Here is a 22325-nt window from a genome sequence, read left to right as displayed (position 1 = left end):
AATAACAAACAAATGAATGTAAATACATTAATATTGCACTACATGCATTAGCCAAGCTTAAAATGAAGCACTGAATGTCATGCTGTAACAGGGGTCAGGAAAAAGGTTGAAGGCCCCAGAAATTGCTTACTTATCTTATTCTCAATATAGATAACAACTCACCACAGGTCCAGGGTCAAACGTGCTGTTCAAATCGAAGAGGTCACAGAGGACATATGTCACTCAATACTGATAAAATATCAGCAGGAATGTGTTAATGAGCCTTTAACACCACGCTGACCTTGAGTGGTTGAAGCCACATCCTTCCCACAAACAAACACAAATACACACCTCTGCTTTCTCTGTATATCCGTTTGAAAACGTGTACACAGTATGTGCATGCAGACACAACAGATACTGTACTGAACGTGTTGAGGGGACAAATCCACGTTTTCTATAAGCTTACTTTTACCTCTAATTTCTAGCTCTTGTATTTCATCTGGGTTTCACCCTTCAGCCTGCTGTTCACAGAAGCATTAATTATTGGCTTACCGCTTTTATCTGCCACCCCACACTCATGAGTCAGAAAACACATTCAGGAGATAATAGGATAATAATGAAAAAAAAAATCTCAAGTAATAAATACAACATGAAAGAGACAATGAGGCCAGCAGAGAGAGACAGAGAGAGAGAGAGAGAGAGAGAGAGAGAGAGAGAGAGAGAGAGAGAGAGAGAGAGAGAGAGAGAGAGAGAGAGAGCAGCAGCAGCAGCAGCAGCAGCAATAGCAAATAACTGTTATGAGATCAAGAAAAAACACTGTGAATACTCTTGGACAAACATTGGAGTAACATGAACATAAAACAAATAAGTAACATGATATAAAAAAAAAAAAAAAAAATCTGATTCTGGACTATTCCCTTTCAAGGGAACTCGCGCTGCGTCGATTGACGCTAACAGAACGTTTCGCGTGATGACGTCTTGAAGCACATGTAAAATCAGTCCAATGATGTGATGGAACGTCAGAGGCGGGTGACGTCATGAACCAGGAAACTATAAAGCTTGCCCAAAACAGAGCCACGCCAGCTTCTGTGTCTTCAGTAGCGCTCATTGTGAAACCTTGTGAGTCCTTGTCTGTTTGGTGTTGTTTTGTCTTTATATCAGCATATATATATATAAAGTCATGGCGAGCAAGCAGCAGTTCAGGATGTGTGTGTACCCCTGCCCGAGATATTTAACGGGTGGGGACACACACATTCTTTGTGTAGCTTGTTTGCATGAGGAGCATGAACAGTCAGCGCTCGAGGGTGCTGGCTGTGAGCACTGTGCTGCGCTTCCTATGCGGACACTCCGATCACGCCTGGCGTTCTTTCGCGAGGATGCTCAGGCCTCACAGTCATGGGGTTCGCAAAAGGATCTATCAGCGGGGTTAGAGACGGGCACAGCCTTATCTCTGCCTGCACCTGATAGATCCAGTGCCTTCTCTAAGGGTGTGGAAGCACGCGTTGCGGTTCCTTCTGCCTGAGGTTCGCTTTCGGGGGCAAAGCTTACCAATATCGAGTTCTTCCGTTCTGCCTAGCACTATCACTATCACTTTCATGAAATGCGTAGATGCAGCTCTGGTGCCTCTCCGCCTGCAGGGTATTCACATCATGAACTACTTCGACGATTGGTTGATTCTGGCTCAGTCGCATCAGTTGGCGGTTCGGCATCGAGATGTCATTCTCACCCACATGAAAGAGTTGGGGTTACGGCTAAACGCCAAAAAGAGTGTGCTTTCTCCACTACAGAGGATCACTTTTCTAGGCGTGGTTTGGGACTCAATGTCGATGCAGGCACGCCTTTCACCAGCACGCATAGAATCCATCCTTTCGGCTATGAAAAGAATAAAGCTAGGCCAGTCACTTACTGTCAACAGTTTCAGAGACTGTTGGGTCTGATGGCAGCAACATCCAATGTGATACCTTTTGGACTGTTGTACATGAGACCCCTACAGTGGTGGCTCAGGAACAAAGGGTTTTCCCCGAGGGGCAACCCCTTGCGCATGATCAGGGTTGCGCTGGCAATGCTTACGTGCCCTGGTTATTGTGGAAGAAACCCTGTTTCCTGTCCCAGGGTCCCGTGTTGGGAGCCTCTTGTTGTTTCAAGATGCTAACGACAAATGCCTCTCTCACGGGCTGGGGTGCAATCCTAGAAGGAAGTTCGACTCAGAGTCTGAGGAGAGACCACCATCTCTCATGGCATATCAACCGTCTGGATATGTTGGCTGTATTTCTTGCTCTAAATAATTTCCTTGCAGATCTCAGGGGCCATCATGTGCTTGTCAAATTACACACTTCAGCTTTCATATACACACAGTCAACCATAAACATCCACAAAACGTTTACAAAACGTAAAGCATCCTGGGAGCCATAAATCTTAACAAAAACTGTCCATCAAAAAATGATTGACATTGCTTTCATTGAGGCCTTCCAGTGCTAAATAAACAACTGTGTGTCAGCACTCTATTTTGTAAATTGTAAAATTAAAATTAAATAATTGAATTGTAATATTGTAAAATATTAAAATTGAAGATAACTATTTTCCATTTTAATATATTTTATATTATCCAATTATCACAGCTTCACTGTCCTTTCTGAATAAAGATAAAGGCTCAAAAATTGTAAAAATAATAATAATTCACACAGTATAACCATAATGACACAAAATGACAGCACACTTTATTGGATAACATCAACACCTGAAGACAAACAGAATACTTTATATAATAACTACACCATACACTACACTTAAATAAATAAAAATATATAATATAATATATATTTAAAATATAATAACTTATATACAATATTAAATATATATATTTAAAATGAACAGTTATTAAGAAGTGCATTAAGTCAGTACAACAGCACATTAAGAAGTGCATTAAGTCAGTAAACATTAAACTGATATTAGTCAAATCTCAATAATCCCCTGTTATAAAATACTTCTAAACATCTTGTTTAGTTAAAAATCTCTTTAAATAGGACAAAAATGTACAGCTCGATAATTGAAAGCCGGCTCATTCGCACACTATCACTCATCTTGAAATCAAATGATTTGATTTGTGTCTTCTGATTGGTTCTGTGAAAAAGAGAAGTGGCGTTTAGCGGTTTCTGCTAACAAACCGGTATTTCTGAATGGGCTGAGGCTGGGATTTAACTGGTTTGAAGGGGAAGTATTTAATGAACGTATGCTATGTGCGGAGAGCATTCGCTCAATATCGTTTTCTCATTTGTGACGGTGGTGGCGTTTAGCAGCTTTTGCATCTAAAGTGTTCAAATGTAATTCAATCCTGTAATGGCAAAGCTGAATTTTCAGCAGTCACTACTACAGTCTTCAGGGTGTGTTCACAAGATTCTTTGATGAATAGAAAGTTTAACATAGCACTTGAAATATAAATCTTTTGTAAAACTATAAATCTCTGTTGTCTATAAACTATAAACTGTCCCTTTTGATTAATTGTATGCATCCTTGATGAATAAAAGTAGCCTATTAATATCTTTTAAAAAAATCTATCTGACCACAAACTTTTGAACTGTACAGAGCATAAAGTTAGGTAAATGTGTATTTGGATAGTTATTCAAGACACTACTCCAAGCAGTTAAAGTGAGGAGAAAGTGAAAACATACAGAGAACCCTGTGCTTCAGTATGTTTATCAGAGCCCAGCATGCAACTCTGCAACAAAGCCCATTTGCAGCTCTTATCACGCAGAGCAGGCCCCAGCAAGAAGCTCCACCCTAAGGCTCATTATTGCAATCATATCAAATACAAGCAGGCACAGCTCCTCACAGCTTAGGTTATCCACATTGTTTGATGATGCTCAGTGGGGCTCAGCATGGAGTTCTGCTATAGGCCTCATACTGCACCTCAGGTCAGAGTGTGAATAGGCCCGAGCGTTGAGCTGCACTGTGAGGCTCGGCTGATTGACCGCAGAGGCCGCAGCCTGTTGACATTCTCAAGTAGCAGTGCTGGATTTCATATGCTTGCAATATGCTGTGCTGGGACATATGATTGAAAGCAAGCTTTGTAAAAAGTCACAGGTAAAGATATATTTACAATTGGTTATATGCTTTGCAGAATACATTTTCAAAACTCTTCAGACAGTCAGCACAACAGCATCATGCACTTAAGGACTGAGGATGTTTGCTTTGATACATTACGCATTCAATGACCACAAAACCCAAACACTACCAAAACTCTACGCAACTATCTAACCTCCCTCACCCCAGCCAAATCTATTTTTAAAACATTTAAAAATCTATATAATATATCATTTTGTTTTGCTATTATTTTTGTTTTTATGTTTGACATTATTTATTTCCATATTAATAACAGTCTGAGTAATTCAGAGTCTTGAACAGTAAACTCTCAAGTGTCAGTAAGTGTCCAATGTGTCTAGTCAGAACGACTCATGAGGAGCAACCTTTTTATTTTGGGTATGTCATTTATGCAGTGAGGTCGTATGAATTCGTATGAATTAGTCAACTCACAAAATTTGAACGAATTGCCGTGGGATCGGGTTGGATAATTCAAACTCAGAAAGTAGAACTGAAGAGACATTTATTGCAAGATGATTAGTAGTTAAACCATTTCAAAATGTGCCTGCATTGTTTTGCATTTTGTGACTTTCAGTCGAATAAAAGAACATTTTTCTAGTTATACAGTAAACTTCGTCACTGAAGATTAGTATTAAAATATTGTTTCGTCTTGTTCTCGTGAGCCTCATATCGTGTATCGCCTCGTGAGCTAAGTGTATCATTACACCCCTAGTTTAAAACTATGTTAAGTTAAGAACAGTTCTACTTTATCAATACCATTAGTATTTGTTAAAAATAGACAATTTTTGTAATGATTATGTTGTAGAAACTGGAAAAGACAATGTGAAGAACACGGACGGACGGACGGACGGACGGACGGGTCAAGATTGTATTTGCTTGCAAAACAAAAGTTCCACTTACAACCCTCATGCTGGCCATGCACAAAAATGCAGATATACCGAAATATATATATATTGCTCTTAGCATCATATCAGTCAACTACTAGCAACCACCCAGAACATCAAAAGAAAAGAAAAGAAAAGAAAAGAAAAGAAAAGAAAAGAAAAGAAAAGAAAAGAAAAGAAAAGAAAAGAAAAGAAAAGAAAAGAAAATCAGCCTAATGGTCCATATATACAAAGGTTGCCGGAAGCTGTAAGTAAAGGTCACCCCAGGGATTCTGCTCTGTCATCATTCTGTTCTTCAATGACAGCTTTAGCGTAAGTTCTGCTAGGAAGACTCAATTGTTACGTCACTTATTACCTTCTCATCTATCCAATCGTGTTCTAATACTGTACTTGTAGTATAAAAGATTGTTACTTACACGTCTGAGTTCGCAGATGCTGACGCCTACATTCACCTCCATCCTCCCCACCACCACCAGGATAGTCCCTTCCCCTCCATCCTCCCCACCACCACCAGGATAGTCCCTTCCCCTCCATCCTCCCCACCACCACCAGGATAGTCCCTTCCCCTCCATCCTCCCCACCACCACCAGGATAGTCCCTTCCCCTCCATCCTCCCCACCACCACCAGGATGGTCCCTTCCCCTCCATCCTCCCCACCACCACCAGGATAGTCCCTTCCCCTCCATCCTCCCCACCACCACCAGGATAGTCCCTTCCCCTCCATCCTCCCCACCACCACCAGGATAGTCCCTTCCCCTCCATCCTCCCCACCACCACCAGGATAGTCCCTTCCCCTCCATCCTCCCCACCACCACCAGGATGGTCCCTTCCCCTCCATCCTCCCCACCACCACCAGGATAGTCCCTTCCCCTCCATCATCCCCACCACCACCAGGATAGTCCCTTCCCCTCCATCCTCCCCACCACCACCAGGATGGTCCCTTCCCCTCCATCCTCCCCACCACCACCAGGATAGTCCCTTCCCCTCCATCATCCCCACCACCACCAGAATAGTCCCTTCCCCTCCATCCTCCCCACCACCACCAGGATGGTCAGTTCCCATACATCCCAGGGGGTCGGCTGCACCCCTGCCTTCGTCTTCAGGAAATGCAGATTCCGTACCCTCGGATTGCGAGCTACGGACGGGGCCTGCGCCAAAGAACTTTATATCATAATACTTGATACTTGCTAGGCTTTTAATAAATGCACACTTATTATGTTATTTTGCCTCCCGAGTCTTTCTGGTAGAACTAGCGCTGTTAACCTGACTGCCCAAAGGGAACTGTTTCTGCTATTAGTGTACTTGGATGACAAATGTCTGCTAAATGGCAAATAACAAAACACACAGAGCCATAAAGACCCTGATCACACCATGCTAGAGTCAGTTATGTAAGCTTAAAAAGCAACACCTCAGTTTATCGTAGAGCATGTTTTCAGGGGGAAAAAAGATGGGCAAAAAGATGAATAAAAACAGCAGAGGGTAAAGCTCCAGCACAGAGCTGCGTCCACAAGGAGACATTATATTTAATGAAATCCTTCTTTGCAATGCCCCAAGCACATAAAGCTAGCGGCTACTGTTCTACAGACCTGCAACCGATTTTAAAAGAAATACAATCCCACTAGGTTTTCCATTAATATCCTGATCTAAGAATAACTTAATTTGTCCAAACTGTACAGCAGAGATTGCAAAACTGATCATGAATCAGCACAGAAGTGTGTCAGAGGAGGATGACCTCAGAGGTCATTTCTGTGCTTTGATTTATGATAGAGCAAGAGTTTAGGTGAAGGAAGGTAAGGATCAATATGAACAAGATCCTCTATTCCAAACAGACATTTCAGAGAAAGTGTCAACAAATAATGAAGAATCTCAATTAAGTGTTCCCTCTTAACTAATAAATACAGTCAGCAAATGAATTTGTGATGAGGTGGAGAAAAAAAGTAATATACAATAATGTTTGGGGAGGAGAATATTCATCTAATCCAGCCAATCACATTACAAGAATATGCATATATACACAGCTGCTTACCTCACTTCTGCAACAGAAACAATAAAAACAAACTGATGAGAAAGAACAGGGAAAACACAGACAAATACAGATGTACAAGAAGAATGAGAAAGAGGAGTCCAAACAAAAGCCAGAGAGGATAAGACTGAAGAAGAGATATGAAAGAGAGAAGTGGTTGGACAGAGGCATAGAGAAAATAAAGAAATGGAAGAAAATCTTGAACAAAAGTGAAAGAAGAGGAAAGGGAAGGAAAAGGTTGTGAACTGATTCATAGAGATTGACAACAGTATTAGTGTCAGAAAGAAAGGTGAAATATGTTTTCTGGTGCTGGATCACCAAAACCCTAGCTCACTTCAGACTTTAGCCTTTCTACAACCTTATTTCTACATAGTTCTCAGCCTCATTTGCAGTTTATCCTTGTTTCTGTGTCCTCTCTCCCTCTGTCTCTAACAGCACAACCCAAAATAAAGATCTACTGTGGCAATTTAGAGACTTTGTTGCACGGTCATTACTCAATATGTGGTGGACTACATTGAACACACACACACATCCACCTGGACACACAACATTCTTTGTACATCCACAAACATAAGCACAAACATATTTTTTGGTCATATTTCACTCGAAAAACATTAGAATTAAAATACAATATGAAGCCTATTAGGACCATCAAGTTTGTTTTCATGACAATTTTCAGTACTATAATTTGAGGAAATAATAATCAATCATTTCAGTTATACAGTATTTATTGGGAGAGTTTGTTGTTCTGATTTTAATTAAACATATATCTGTGTTTGGACAGGACCATTTTCATTACTGATTTTCAACATTAATTCAAAATTAAAGGGATAGTTCACCCAAAAACGAAAATTCTGTCATCATTTACTCGCCCTCAAGTTGTTCCAAACCTGTATGAATTTCTTTCTTCTGCTGAACACAAAATAATATATTTTGAAGAATATGGGTAACCATCAGTTGATGAGCCCCATTGACTTCCACAGTGTGGATAGAAAATACTATGCAGGGAACTACACTGCGACCAAAATGAAATGCCATTGCCTTTTGAAATGCCATTGCGACCCTAATTTTTAATGGGTCGCAAATGTATGACTGATTATTTTTGTACCTACCTTATGTTTTAGGCAATATGCTATGATTTACTATGAACATTTATTAAAACAGAAATGTGTATTTTAAGAATACGTTTTATAACGTGCTCTGAGCATTCAACACATCAAGTTGGGTTCGGTTTTCGGTACGCATTTTCAAACCGAACGGTTCGTTGGACCATTTTTCCTGCAGACCAAAATTTCGTTATTTCAAATGTAAGCGCGCTCATAATGTAAGAGACGTCGGCGCGACCACACCCAACATCAAATGGCAAACGTAATGCAAGTGGAACGAAACTGCTCGTTATAGTGTGGTTGAAGGACCGTTTATCAGTTTGGACCAGCGCAGCGCGAGCCAATCGTGATCATGCGACACTGTTATTACACAGCGCTAATAAGAGATCCAGTAAAGAAAGCATTTGAATTTGCCACAGCGCTAATAAGAGATCCAGTAAAGAAAGCATTTGAATTTGCCACAGAAGTAATAACATCGCTGCGAGATCTAGTGAGAAACATTCGCATTTCTCCGTTATTAACGGATCAAACAGCGCGTGGAAACCAGGAAGAAACATTGTGCCATGAATGAACTATCCAGTGTCCACAGATCAGCAACATTCACCATGGATTTACTGTAGTTACACTAACTGCAACCATGGAAGTTTGGCAGGAATAGTAGGCTATAATGCCTTCAAGTAACATTATGTCGGTTTTATTTTGACATTATGAATACAATTGCTGCCCTCAAATGTTAATCTGAACTAAAATAAACCTTTGTTTATAACTACTACAATATTACATTTCATGTCAAGGAGCTGTTTTGTTTTATATGCTCCTAAGAAAAGTCAATTATAGCTCCAGAATTGCTCAAAGTAAAAAAAATAAAAAAATAAAAAAATAAATATATATATATATATATATATATATATATATATATATATATATATATATATATATATATATATACTTTATGATGTTAGTTAAAAAAAAAAAAAAAAAAGAATTAAAAAAATTAAATCAAGGAAATTTCTCTGGCATTTCTTTCTTTTTGCTGTATCAAAAACGTACCGAACCGTGACACAAGTGTATCGTATCGAACCGAACCATGATTTTGTGAACCGTTGCACCCCTATACAGACATATGAATTTCGACACCAGTGGCTCGAAGAATACCAGTGGTTAAGGTACCAAGATGGAGCAATGCACTGTGTGTACTGTAAATTCTGTGGGCCTTCAATTGCAGGACTGTCCAAATTTGTAACTGCGTCAAAACAATTCAAACACGAATCATTGAAGCTTCACAATGACAGTATGAAGCATGCGAAGTGTAGAGACAGTTGTGTACTGTATTGCAGTAAATCTATCCCAACCAATGTTAAAGAAAACAAGAAGGCATGTGGTTTAAAAGATGGCAAGTAAAATAAAAAGCACATCTTACTATAAATAATTTGTGCGACCAAATCATGTTTTGCGCCAGTAACTGAAAAAGTTCGTAGCGCAAGTGCCACCAGTGGAAAAGGTTAGTGTAGTTCCCTGCTATGGAAGTCAATGGGGCCCACCAACTGATTGGCTTTCCATATTCTTCAAAATTATTTCTTTTCTGTTCAACAAGAGAAAGAAATTCATACAGGTTTGGAACAACTTGAGGGTAAGTCAATGATGACAGAATTTAAATTTTTGGGTGAACTATCCCTTTAAGTGGAAATGTGTTTAATCATGCTTAATCACGAACAAGACATTTCAATGGTTTCCCCTAGACTGATTAATGAGATTAAATGTAGAGCAAATAGAGATTTCCACTTAAGTCTCCTGCTTCTCAGCAGCTTGATCCTGAGAAAAATACCCCGGTATTCTCTTACTCATTCAGTTTGTGAATGGAAGAGTGTCTCAAACTTGTGCTGAATTTTGCCATGGCATCAAAGTCAGATAATCGAATACAAATTCAAATTAAAAGTCTGTATATTGGTATTGATGATAAGCGTGATATTAACAAAATGAAATATTGATATAATGTTTTCAAACACTATGAATTCAAATTCTTCTTAGACCAAAATATTGGTCTACACTATGCACAATCATTTTATAGCTAATTTTAAGGAAGATAAAAACAGGAACTCTGAAGAAGAATGTACATACACAACAAATAACATCATAACTAGAAAATAGATGGATAGTATGTACTGTAAAGTAGATAAAAGAGTGGAAAAATAGAATATGACAATATGAGAATATAACTAAAACCACATTTCCATTTTTTTATATATATATAATAAGCATGTGAAAAGGAAATTACAGTGTTTAAATCAAATTAAAACACACACACACACACACACACACACACACACACACACACACACACACACACACACACACACACACACACACACACACACACACACACACATTGTGATATTAAACACAAACAGAAACCACACCGAATGGATGACATTGGTGTATAAAATGGAACATATCACTAATCTTTCACACACACACACACATTTTGAGATACACACATACAATGACTGCATTGCAAACCATGTATACTTTCCCAATTAAAAGAGGCAGTATAATATCCATATGACAGACTAATTTTCATAATATATTTCAACAAATCCTAGGCAAATCTAAGATGGCAGCACATGCAATGAGAGCCAATTCAGAGCAGCACTGTCAGCTACACTTGACAACTCTGATATCTATAATGTATGAGTCTCCATTTCTGTGGCGAGGAACTTGTACTGGAAAACACAAAGATGTGTTTGTGTGTGTGTCTGTGTGTAGAGGAAGAATGAAAGGAGCGCTATCAATCATTTGACTCATCAGTGCGTTAATGTCTGCATGCTTGTCAGCGTGTGTGTGTGTATGTGTGTGTGCGTGTGTGTGTGTGTGTGTGTGTGTGTGTGTGTGTGTGTGTGTGTGTGTGATGAGATCAGGCTCATCTCTATGTCATTATGGAGCAGCTCACAGGTTATCAGGGGAGGTGAGAGCTATTTATAACGCCTCTCTCCTTTTCCTTCCTCTCTCTCATAAACATGCTGTTCCTAACACATGTTCTCTCTCATTCAATCTTCCTATCATCCTTTTCTCCCCTTGACCAACTTCTCAAGGTGGGGCAACAGACAAAACATTTTTTTTTTCTAGACACTATACATTGACAGACTGCCAACACACTCACACAAACATATCAAGGCAAATTTGCATACACACGCATGTTCTCACACGCTGTTATTATTCTGGCCAACGCACTAATCCTGGAACTAATGGGGCACATACTACAAATAACCAATCACAGCAGTCAACTCATCATTTACTTTCAGACTGTCTTCACCAGTTCTACTATATATACAGTAGTACTAGTACTACTAGATTTGCCAGTGAAAAAAACAGGTCATACCATCTTGAGCTGGTCCAAATGGCTTCTGGGACATGGTAGCTGGTTTGTTGCTGGTCCAAAGTAACCTACCAATTCAAATCAGTTTGACCCAAATGGTCAAATTTCGACTTTTTGACTAGGCTTCCCATTTTCCACAACAATATTTGAAAGCTCCCAGCCCTAATTTGTTTTTTTAAATTTTATTTTAATATACTACTCCTATTATCCAACAATTAATAAAAATTAAAGTTGTTGTTTTTTTGTGCTTATTTGTTTATTTTTTTTATTTTTATTTTTTTTATCTTGAGGCCCCATGAAATTTGCTGAAGAAGTCCACTGGTTGAGTCCACTGTGCTACCAGGTTGAAAGCAGGTCAGCCAGCTGGCAGTCCAGTTAATCAATACATGAGAAGCTTGGACCAGCATGAAACCATGTAAATTTAGCTATCAGAAGCTGGTTTCAGCTAGTTTGTCTAGTGAGCTATGAGTGCTACCGCAGTGTGTGAATGTAATTACTGTAGAATTAGTATATTTGCACTTTGTGTTTGACTGTTTAAGTAATTGCAGGGTACATGATGTTTGTGCTTTCTAAGAAGTTGCTTTAATAAGAACGCATCTGGATAGAATATAATGGCAAAGGTAATATCCTCCAGACATACAGAATCAGAGAAACAAATGGAGTATTTACATGCAAACACATATCTATGATGTGTTTTGATTTGCTATTCATTTAACTTTCAACATATGCCAAGTTAACGTTTTGGAAACTAGCTCAAACTAGCTATAAATCTTAAAATAAGAGCCTCCCACACCTCTGTGAGTCTATTTCGTGTGCATCTTGTAAATGCAATTGTATAGTTTTTCACTTACTCAGTGATCTCCTCGGTAACTGTATGTTCCACCTGTAGGCGTGAGTTCACCTCGATGAAGTAGTGCTTTCCATGTTTGTCCACCAGGAACTCCACTGTGCCTGCATTCTCATAGCCCACCTGTGAAAAATGTTGCAGAGTTGTTGTGTTAGCATGAAAATACATTTAGCATATGAGCACATGTTGTTTAGGGACCACCTTAAACCTCATTAAAACAGCTTTGGACCATTCTATTTCTCCAGTTTGCGACAGATGTAAAATAGAGGAGGGTTCTTTGTAACACATGTTTTGGTTTTGTCACAAACTGTCTAATTTTTGGACTGATATATTTGATTTTTTTTTCAAAAGTCTTTCAAAAGGAGGACCATGGTCTTGCAATTCTTGGATCCTCTGAGACATTGAATACTCTTCCAAGATCGCAGCAACGACCTCTATTGATGGGCATGACTCTTGCGAAAAAAACAATACTTTTAAACTGGAAATCTTCAGACTCTCCATCGTTCAAAGCTTGGTTATGTGAATTGTTTCATGTCATACAACTGGAGAGGATACGTTCCTTGGAGTCCCAATCTCATCGCCAATTTCAAACTATATGGCAGCCCTTCGTAGATTTCCTCAAGTCTGAATAGTGTATAATTATTGTTCTCACTGTAATAATTCATCTAGGATTAAGTCTTGTTTATGTTAGTCCAACCCCCCTTGGTTTTGTTTTGTTTTGTTATGGTTGTATTGTTTGGTTTTCTTTGTATTCTTAAATTTGTACACTATGTAAAATTGAAAATAAAATATATACAATTTTTTTTTTTTTTTAAACAGCTTTGGACCTCTCTTGTGTGCTCTACTAAACATTAGGTGTATTCTAGTTGAGGCCCTGAAAGCATCTAGTTCAGGGATGGGCAACTTCAGGATGTCCTGCAGAGTTTTGATCCATCCCTATAATCAAACACACCTGGCTGTAATTCGCAAGACTTAGGTTCGATTTGTTTTTAGGTGTTTGAATGGGGATAGAGTTAAACTCTGCAGGACCATGGTTGCCCAACCCTGCTCTACTTCAAGCTGCATTGTGCTTTGGAAGGCATCCAGTAAAAATGGTTGCTAAGTTAAGACACTGCACAAAGACCCAACACATCAGCTCCACAGCATGCAATAATCAAAAGATGCTTTCTGTTAGAAACTAGAAATAGTGGTAACATTGTCAGAGATTTTGGTATGGAAATTTTTAAAGTTTGAGGACTTTATTTACATGTGCCTGTATCCCCAGGGGCTTCTGCTTGAGCTCCCAGAGGAATGACAGTTTGAACCCAACATGATGAGCAGAGATTTAGTTTAAAAAGCCCCAACTTTCCTCTTTTAAATATCTCAAGCTTGAAGAAAAAACCCCTGAGGCAATTGGTTAATTCTGCTGAACAGCATGGTGCCAGTGGAAGGAAGCAAAGAAGCTTCTGGTAAAAGCCACGAAATCAGCAGGACCACAGCCCAAAACACAACCCATGGAGCAGAAGATGTGATATGCGATATAGAGATATATATACAAGGTGAGATGAAAACTGTCTCACATTTAACATGCAAAACAAAAACACGAGATGCAGAACCTGCTTCTTCTAAAGTTTGCAACTCTCTTCTCATTTTCAGTGTCTTCTCTCTCTCAATGTCTTCCAAAAAACTCATTCAGGCTTCTTGGATACAATTAAGGGATTGAAGATAATCCGGTGCCAAAATTCACTGTAATCTGATCCAATTTCTCCCCACAATTTAGCGTTGCCTACTAATCCCACATTGCAACGAGCTTGCCAAAAGCAGACGCTCACCCACACAAACAACACAAACACAAGTATACACACACAAATATAATTTCAAACATAGCTTTGTAAACTTACTCTGACACATTACAGTATTTACTACATCTACATAAATCCATACTTTTAGATGCTTTACACAAACAGACTCAAACTACTGTGATGCTGATTTGACAAAAATTAATTCACTCAGCTCCCGCCCTTTTCCATTCATCCCTCCTTCCCGCATCCCTAAACACTCCATGTCAATCGTGCCAGCAGGATTTGATGCTTTTTAATCTTAACAGACTAACATGACCATCTGAACAGGGTTCAAACTGATGTCAGCTAAACCACTACTGATAACAGGGGAGAGAGAGAAAAAAATGAATGAATCAATGACAACCATATGAATTAATGAGAAAATCATGAATAAATCAATGAATTAATAAAACATTAATGAACAAATGAATTCTGTAACGTGAGGTAAAACCTTAAGGCTTTCCTCATGAAGAAAATAAAAAATAGCATTTTAGTTTTAGAGGATGTTGAATGTGTAATATGGAGCCTAAACACATGCTGATGTTAATGCTTATATATTAAATTGCACCCACAGATATTTATCAAGCCTGAATGTCTCTTCAGAAACTGTAACTGCGTACAAATTTCACCGGAAGGCAGGAATTGATCTGATTCACGTGGATACACATGTGCCTACTGTCAATGTGGCAAAATGGAAACTTATGAGAACATGTACAACAACTCAATGATGCTGGATTTCTGACACAAACTAATGTGAGATGAATTGATTTATTCAAAATTATTTTTTTAAATAAAACAAAATCATAACTGAACTTTCAAGGGTTTTTATGTAGCATGATGGAAATATTCATTTAATATATATACTACAACTGACATGTATATTTATACAATACATCAAATTATGTATACTATTTTACACATTAATTGACATCATATAAATGGACATACTTGAGTCATACATCAGGGTTAAATAACAAGTCTTGGATAAAACTACTGTAACTCTGTATCGCAAATCATATCGTTTACATCACCTATACATATCGTCACATTTTTATATCACGCTATAACGATGTATTTTTGCACCCCTAATGGATAATGTTTTCAAAACATGTACTGAGTGTTGATGCTGTTTCCTTTGCAAAGATGTTAGCCAATCATAACAGTGGCCTAAAAAAAGTGGCCTCCCCCTAAAAAAATATATACATAGTAGTTTTTGTGTGTGTGTGTGCAAAAAAATTATCCTCCAGAAATCATTATAATATGCTGATTTGGTGCTCAAGAAACATTTCTTATTTGAAATCTTGAAAACTGTTGTGCTCATTAATATTTTTTTCAGGATTCTTTGATGAATAGAAAGTTCAGAAGAACAGCATTTATTTGGAATAGGAATCAGTAACATTATAATGTGTTTACTGTCATTTTGATCAATTTAATGGATCCTTTAATGGATTCAATTTCAGTTTCCATTATATACCCTATACTTTATACCGTCAGGTCACAGTGATGAATGGGAAGACTTACTGATAGCTTTCTGCAGATACTACAGACCTCCTTGACCTGTCAACAGACCAACCTGTCTCTTTCTAATCCTTTCACTAAAGTCACTTACTTTTACCCTACAATTAGACGTTTCTGCACAATATTTGTTTTCAGCTGAATTCAATACACTTCCCTTTATGATGCAGCATCAAATAGGCAGGTTTTAACAAGAGTACCATAAGGAAAGGCTGGAAGAAAGGACAGATGGTGAAGAGAAGAGTAAGGGGGATGGAGAGAGAGAGAGACGTAATCAGTGTCTTTTTGATCAGACGTGTTTGTGGTGACATGCATGATTATAATCAGCTCTCAAGCCGCTGCTATGGCGACAATTCACCTACAGATATGGCCCAGAATACACAGATGAGAAAGACAGTGAACGGGTCCAAAGATAAGGATAGACACCAGCATATGTGAATACATGAGAAGTATCACTATGGTTATTAGCACACATCATTGTTCGATCATTACCGGCAGTATGTCAGAGCTCCAGATGTGCTCAGACTCAACTCGCTGCTTTAGTGACATCTAGAGAACACTGTATGTTATGAACTAATGAAACTATTTAACTGAGTGTATGAAAGTACAATAAACAAGACGAGTTCAAATAAAACTTGTTATTATGAGGATCCGCTTTACTGTTTATAGATTTTTCAGACAATAAAGCAGATGGCAGATTGTCTGTTCAGAATACATTAGAGAAGCACTTATACAAACATGGCCTTTCATGCACTATATCAAGCATTCTGTTTGCTTATTGAGCAAAAGCGCAATATTGGGAAAACCACTGGGGTCATCCCCTCCTTCAATTAATTCGGCATTAGACCAAAGAGGAAGGAACAAATATGGTTGGACCTAAGACACTGATAATGATTCAGAAATCATAAACAAACCAAGCTATATAAAAAAACAAGCTCGCTACAAAAGTGAACTGAGTGAATGAGTCAGTCTGTGAGTGATGGAGTGTATGAGTGTGTGAGTGAGTGAGTGAGTGAGTGAGTGAGTGAGTGAGTGAGTGAGTGAGCGAGCGAGTGAATTAGTCTGAGTGAATGAGTGAGTGAGCAAATGAGTCAGTGAGTGAATTAGTGAGTGAGTCAGCCTGTGACTGAATTAGTCTGTGAGTGAATAAGTGACCAAGTGAGCAATTGAGTTGAGTGAGTGAGTCAGTATGCGAGTGAATGAATCTGTGAGTGCGTGAGTGAGCAAACAACTCAGTGAGTGAATCAGTGAGAGAGCGAATCCGTGATTAATGAATGAGTCTGTGAGTGAGCAAAATGAGTGAATGAATGAGTCAGTGAGTGAATCAGTGAGCGAATGAGTCAGTGAGCGAATGAGTCAGTGTGCTAGTGAGTCTGCAGGTGAGTGAGCGATTGAGTCTGTGAATGAATCACTAAATGAGTGAGTCACTAAGCAAGAGATTGATATTGTCACTGAGCGAGTGAATGAATCAGTGAGCGAGTGAGTCAGTGGAAGATTGAATGAGTGTGTGTGTGAGTAAGCGAGTGAATACCAAGTCAGTGAGCGAGTAGTGCATACCAATTTGCATACTTATGCACTATTCTATGCTGTTTAGTAGTATAAATGTTGTGATTCAGTGTGCGAGAGAATGAGTCTGGGAGTAAGTTGAGACAGCGAGTAAGTGAATGAGTGAAGGGGTAAATCCTTGCTGTACTTCACAACTCTTTAGGAATTTTAAAGCTTGTGAACAGTTGTCATGCAATTAACAAAAAAAGAAAAAGGAAAAAAAAAAGAAAATCGGGAACTAAAAATTGCTCATTTCATGTTATCTCATTATTATTGATCTGGCTCATCGTTTTTTCTCCATTCCTTATTTGTTACCTTTCATTCACCCCTTCACCTTCAAAAATCTAAAGCTAAACACAATACTTTGCTCTACATCTTTATCTTCCACATTTTCATGTTTACAACTTGCAAATCAAGCCGATTTGATCATCACCCAATCAGAACACAGCACGTTTACTCCCATCGAGCAGCAAATCCTTCCAATAACGAGGTTGAACATTTAATGTCATTGTCTTGAAATGCCTTATTTTTTGTTGATATCGGAGCCAGTTTTTCTCATAACTTTCTTGAAACATATCTTGATCTTTATGAATGCTTTTTAAAGTGCATATGACAACCATAAGATATAGGTCACATTTGAATGCCAAGTGTAAACATGGCCTTTCTCTGTATGATTGTCTTTTCCACTTTGAGTTTCAATGTCCATCCTTTGTTTTCCCCTCCCAATTAATTTGCTTTGTAAAAAAAAAAACTTGAGTCTGAAGTTTAGCTGAATCCATCAAACTGGCCCACAGACAAAACAATAAACACCATGGCGAATGTCCCATAATACTCAGTAAGACCCCAAAGCTTCAGCGAATACAATCCAAGGCATCCAAGCTAAACTGAAAAACAAACAAACAAAACGCATGACACCACCCCTTCCAGATACACTCCAGACAAAATCAACGAAATCCCTCAAAAATTCCCCTGCTGGCAGTCTGATGGAATTAAGATTGATGTTCTCAGTCAGAATATAAAATAAGAGCCAGCAGATAAGTGCAGTCCTGAAGCTTGTTAACACCAGCAGGACATTCTACAGAAGACTATTTCTGCCAGTCTCTCCTCATCTCTCTGTGAAATGCATTAAATATGAGCTCCTGCATGAACAGCTCAATTAGATGGCTTGGGGGAAGAAAAAAAAAAAAAGAGTGATATAAAAGTTTGTGCACGCATTTTTCGGAGAACTTTGTGCATGCAGCTCACATCAGGTGTTATAAGAGCTTAAGAGCTTAGAGAAAGTGTATTTGTTGCTAAGTGTGTTTAGTGTACACACCTTCAAGCATGAAAATGTATAGATACACAGAATATGAGATTACAAATGCAGTGAGCTGTGAATAAGACAGTTTATTTGTTGGTTAGTGTATGCTTAGAAGTATATGTGGTTCTAGTTCAAGGAATTCAGCATGAAATTAATCTATTTTCTAAATGCATGCTATTGGTCACATTGTGAACAATTTCATACATACATGCTTCATTAAAAATCTTATGTAAAAATCTCAATATGTCAGATATCACCAATCATTTAGTTCGCTTAAGCCCACGCCCGCAAGATCGCTATCAGATCTTTCTCGTTTTCTTTTTTTTTTAATGCAACAGCCACATCTCAAAATCTAATCAACAATCAAAAAATAGAACCAACATTTCAGTAATGCATTAATATGCAGATGTTCACCACAATATGAAAGAAAAGATATGTCGCTACTTCTGTTTCATTACAACTCCATTGGAAATACCATTATTCAAGTGAATTATCTTTTATTCCAAAACGTTTCTTTCAGAACTGTTTGCGTAATGAAATATAATTCTTATTGCATTTCTGACCCTCAGCAGTCTGTTTCCAATTGAGATTCCAATTCCAATACAGATTTCAATTGAATTAAACTGAATTTTATACCACTACAATTACAGTAACTACACACAAACAACCAGTCAGTAACTGCACAAGTCTCACAAAAGCCTTGAGTGCAGTGCACCAAGACACATTAACAGTTATTGCTTCATTTTGAAACAAAGATGAAAAACGTAAGAAACATGTGATTCTGTAAGTGAATTACATCAATTTAGTAACCTCTCTGACTGATTCATAAGGGATTTTGATTCACTAAACACAACAGCTTATAATAGTCATTCGGTTGGAAATTAGACTACACTTGTCACGCTGCATGTCTTTGATTCACTTAAAAGAACTAGCTCATTAGAGTCATTTGTTCATAATCGGATGGTCGTACTATACTGTATGTTTTGATTCACTAAAAAGATTTGGCTCATAAGAGTCAATGATTCGTGAATCGCACTACACTGCTCACTCAGTAGTGCAGTAAACACCATAGATATGTATACGTAGATCCCACATTCGACCACTCTAGAGACGTCAGTGTGCGGCACCTTAGAACGGTCAGCGTGTCGTCACTCACAGTAAGAATCAGTGATGCCACAACATTGCTCAGCTTCTGGTTGTGAAACCACTGATATATAAATTCCCAAAGAAATGGGATAACATTTCACGAGTGAGAATGTGTTGGTTTGTGTTTTTAACTGTATTAACTCAATATTACATGTTTTTTACTGTGGTACTTTTAATGTTTTTACCTTTACTACGGTAACTTTTCAATGTTTTGTCAACTGGTGCCTTCGTCTTGTTGTATTGTGTTAGTTTAGCAAAATCATCTGGTGAAGTCTATTGCAGATAGATATTCATACATGTGTCTAACTACAGTTGCATAGTCAACTTACTCTCGAATGTTCACGGACCGACTTATACTGTTTCAATATGGCGGATGGCATATGTGTAGCAGCCCAAAGATACAGACCCTAATGATGAATCTATATACATATAGAGATATCTCTTTGGTAAACAGTGTCAGAAAAGTGTAGTGGTCATTTGAATTCGGTGCTCATTTAAAACCATTCCAGTTACAAATTTGGAAAGGAAACTTTACATAAGAAGCACTCCAGTTATCTATGCCATGCAGGCCTATGTAGCATACATGAGTGTGTAATAAGTCTGCCCTAGATTCATGTGGGTTTATATTTACAGTATGTATGCTTAAGTAAATAAGACACACACATCGTTTAACGGAATGGAAATTGATTAACTGGGAATGGAAATGAAAATTTCTCCTTTAACAGCCTATCCTACATGTGTTTGTTTGAGTGCAGGTCATCTGCTCGCTCCGAGCCTTTAGGACAGGGTCCCTACAAAAGACCGGCGTTTATAACACCAGCGGCCCGTCTGTTTTAGTGAGATCTGGCAGTCATTTGCGCAACACCCACTTTGCAGCACTCCACACAGCCTTAGGGAAGAGCAAGCAGAGAATGAGAAAGACTGCAGTATGGTGAAGAATGGTTTGTATTTCTCTGTAGGGAGTAGAGAGGTGAGATGTGAGAAGAGAATGATAGAATCGGGTTATCTCAGGCTTCTGTGTTATTTGATGAGCTGGTTTTATCTGTAATCCTTCCTTGAAGATTTATTCATGAATTTTGCTTGCTATAGTCAATCACCTCATGTTAATAGCTTTAAGCTGCAAAATTCATTGTCATCAAATAACTATTTGCATTTCAAATCTGCGAGCGGGAGAGAGACAGTGATATCAAGAGAGAAAGAAAGGGAGGACATGTTTTTGATCACATTTACAAAATCGGCGATCACCCTGACTCTAATTCAGATACATACGCATCAGATAAGCGGGGCTTTAAAGTGGATGTTCAAGCCAAATGTATGCAAATAGCTCATGTGCAGTAACAAATCTTCATTCGAAGTCTAAATTACACAGTATGCCACATGTGGTGTGTTAACTGCATCTGTCAACAGAGCTTTTGTACTGCCCGTTCCTTTAAAATGTGCTAATTTATGTTTGAATCACATGCATTGCATAAAAAAACCCTGAAAGAAAGACCAAAAAAGAGCGAGAGATATCAACCAACAGCACAGACACAGAAAAAATCAAACTGCTGATGACAGCAAGCTGCCGGCTATTCTGTTGTTTATCCCTCAGTTTCTGCTGTTTATGAAAGGTTAAGTGCACATAGCATTTTATTTAGCGCGGGGCGTTTGGATGGACGCAGAGAGAGGTGTGAATCTACGGAGTGAAGGAAGCAAAGGGAAGGGACAATGGGCCTTTTCTTTCAAACACAAAGAGATTCTGATACCACTGGCTTAATCTCCGAATTCAATCTTTTACCACAGACCACAAGACTGTCAGATGGAAATTTTATTGAAAATAAAATAAAGCTGTGTGAGAGCGAGGACAAATGACTTACAGTGCCCTTTAAAGTGCTTACATTGCCAGCCGGCTGTAGCCATTTAGATTTCAGCCATGTCAACAACAGCAGCCAGAAGTAATAAATCAATTCAACAGTTCTGGCCATCAACAGCAGAGCACAACTCCACATGGTATACAGTGGGAGCCTCAGGCCTGTGTGCGTGCGATGCCACAAAATGTGTGTTTATTTTGCAACCAAGGGAACGTCCTTCACAGTACAGTACTGACTGTCTCCTCACTGCTGTTTCCACCCCTACCGATGTTTACTCCTTTATTCATTCACGTCTTTCATCCTGTCCAGAAGACGCATTTCTTTTTTACTATATCCTCACTCGATTTTTCAGTCTAGCCCCATTTAATTTAGTTACAGGTTATAAAATGAACAGTTTTAAGATTTATGTCCACATGATCTTTTTAAATGGTTGTTGCTGCAATTTGTTAAAGTTCTGTAACAAAGTAAACTGTCCCCTCAGAATGCTTGAGAATTAACTATGCACTGTTGCTTGCTCAAAAGCTCACAAGACAAATGTACACAGTGTTTTAAATGATGCATTTCAGAACCACGGACAGCGACATAATTAAGACACGGAAACAGTTAAAAGGATGAAGCTCTCATTACCAAAAAATAGAGTCTTACAATGACATTATGGGGACCAGAGTTCAAATCTGTAATGATTATACTTAATTTTCAGTACTAAGGCAACAGTTTTACGATGTTGCTGTTTTTTTTTAATACATTGATGCCAATGTCAGAACCCGCAATTGTGGTTAAATGGTACAGCCTGATTAGGTGGAAGTTATTTTCTATCTATTGTACTTTTTATTAATGTT

General features: G+C 38.4%; 1 protein-coding gene across 1 annotated transcript in view; it reads right to left on the bottom strand.

Moving 5' to 3' along the window:
- Positions 1-22325, bottom strand: part of pcxb (pyruvate carboxylase b) — a 227539-nt gene that overhangs the window by 187075 nt on the left and 18139 nt on the right. The window contains exon 8 of the mRNA XM_079866756.1: positions 12315-12433. Within this exon, the coding sequence (XP_079722882.1) occupies positions 12315-12433 (119 nt within the window). The remainder of the gene's footprint in view (positions 1-12314; positions 12434-22325) is intronic.

This window comes from Squalius cephalus (assembly GCF_949319135.1).
Source record: "Squalius cephalus genome assembly, chromosome: 3".
NCBI lineage: Eukaryota > Metazoa > Chordata > Actinopteri > Cypriniformes > Leuciscidae > Squalius > Squalius cephalus.
This window is presented reverse-complemented; position numbering and strand designations above follow the sequence as displayed.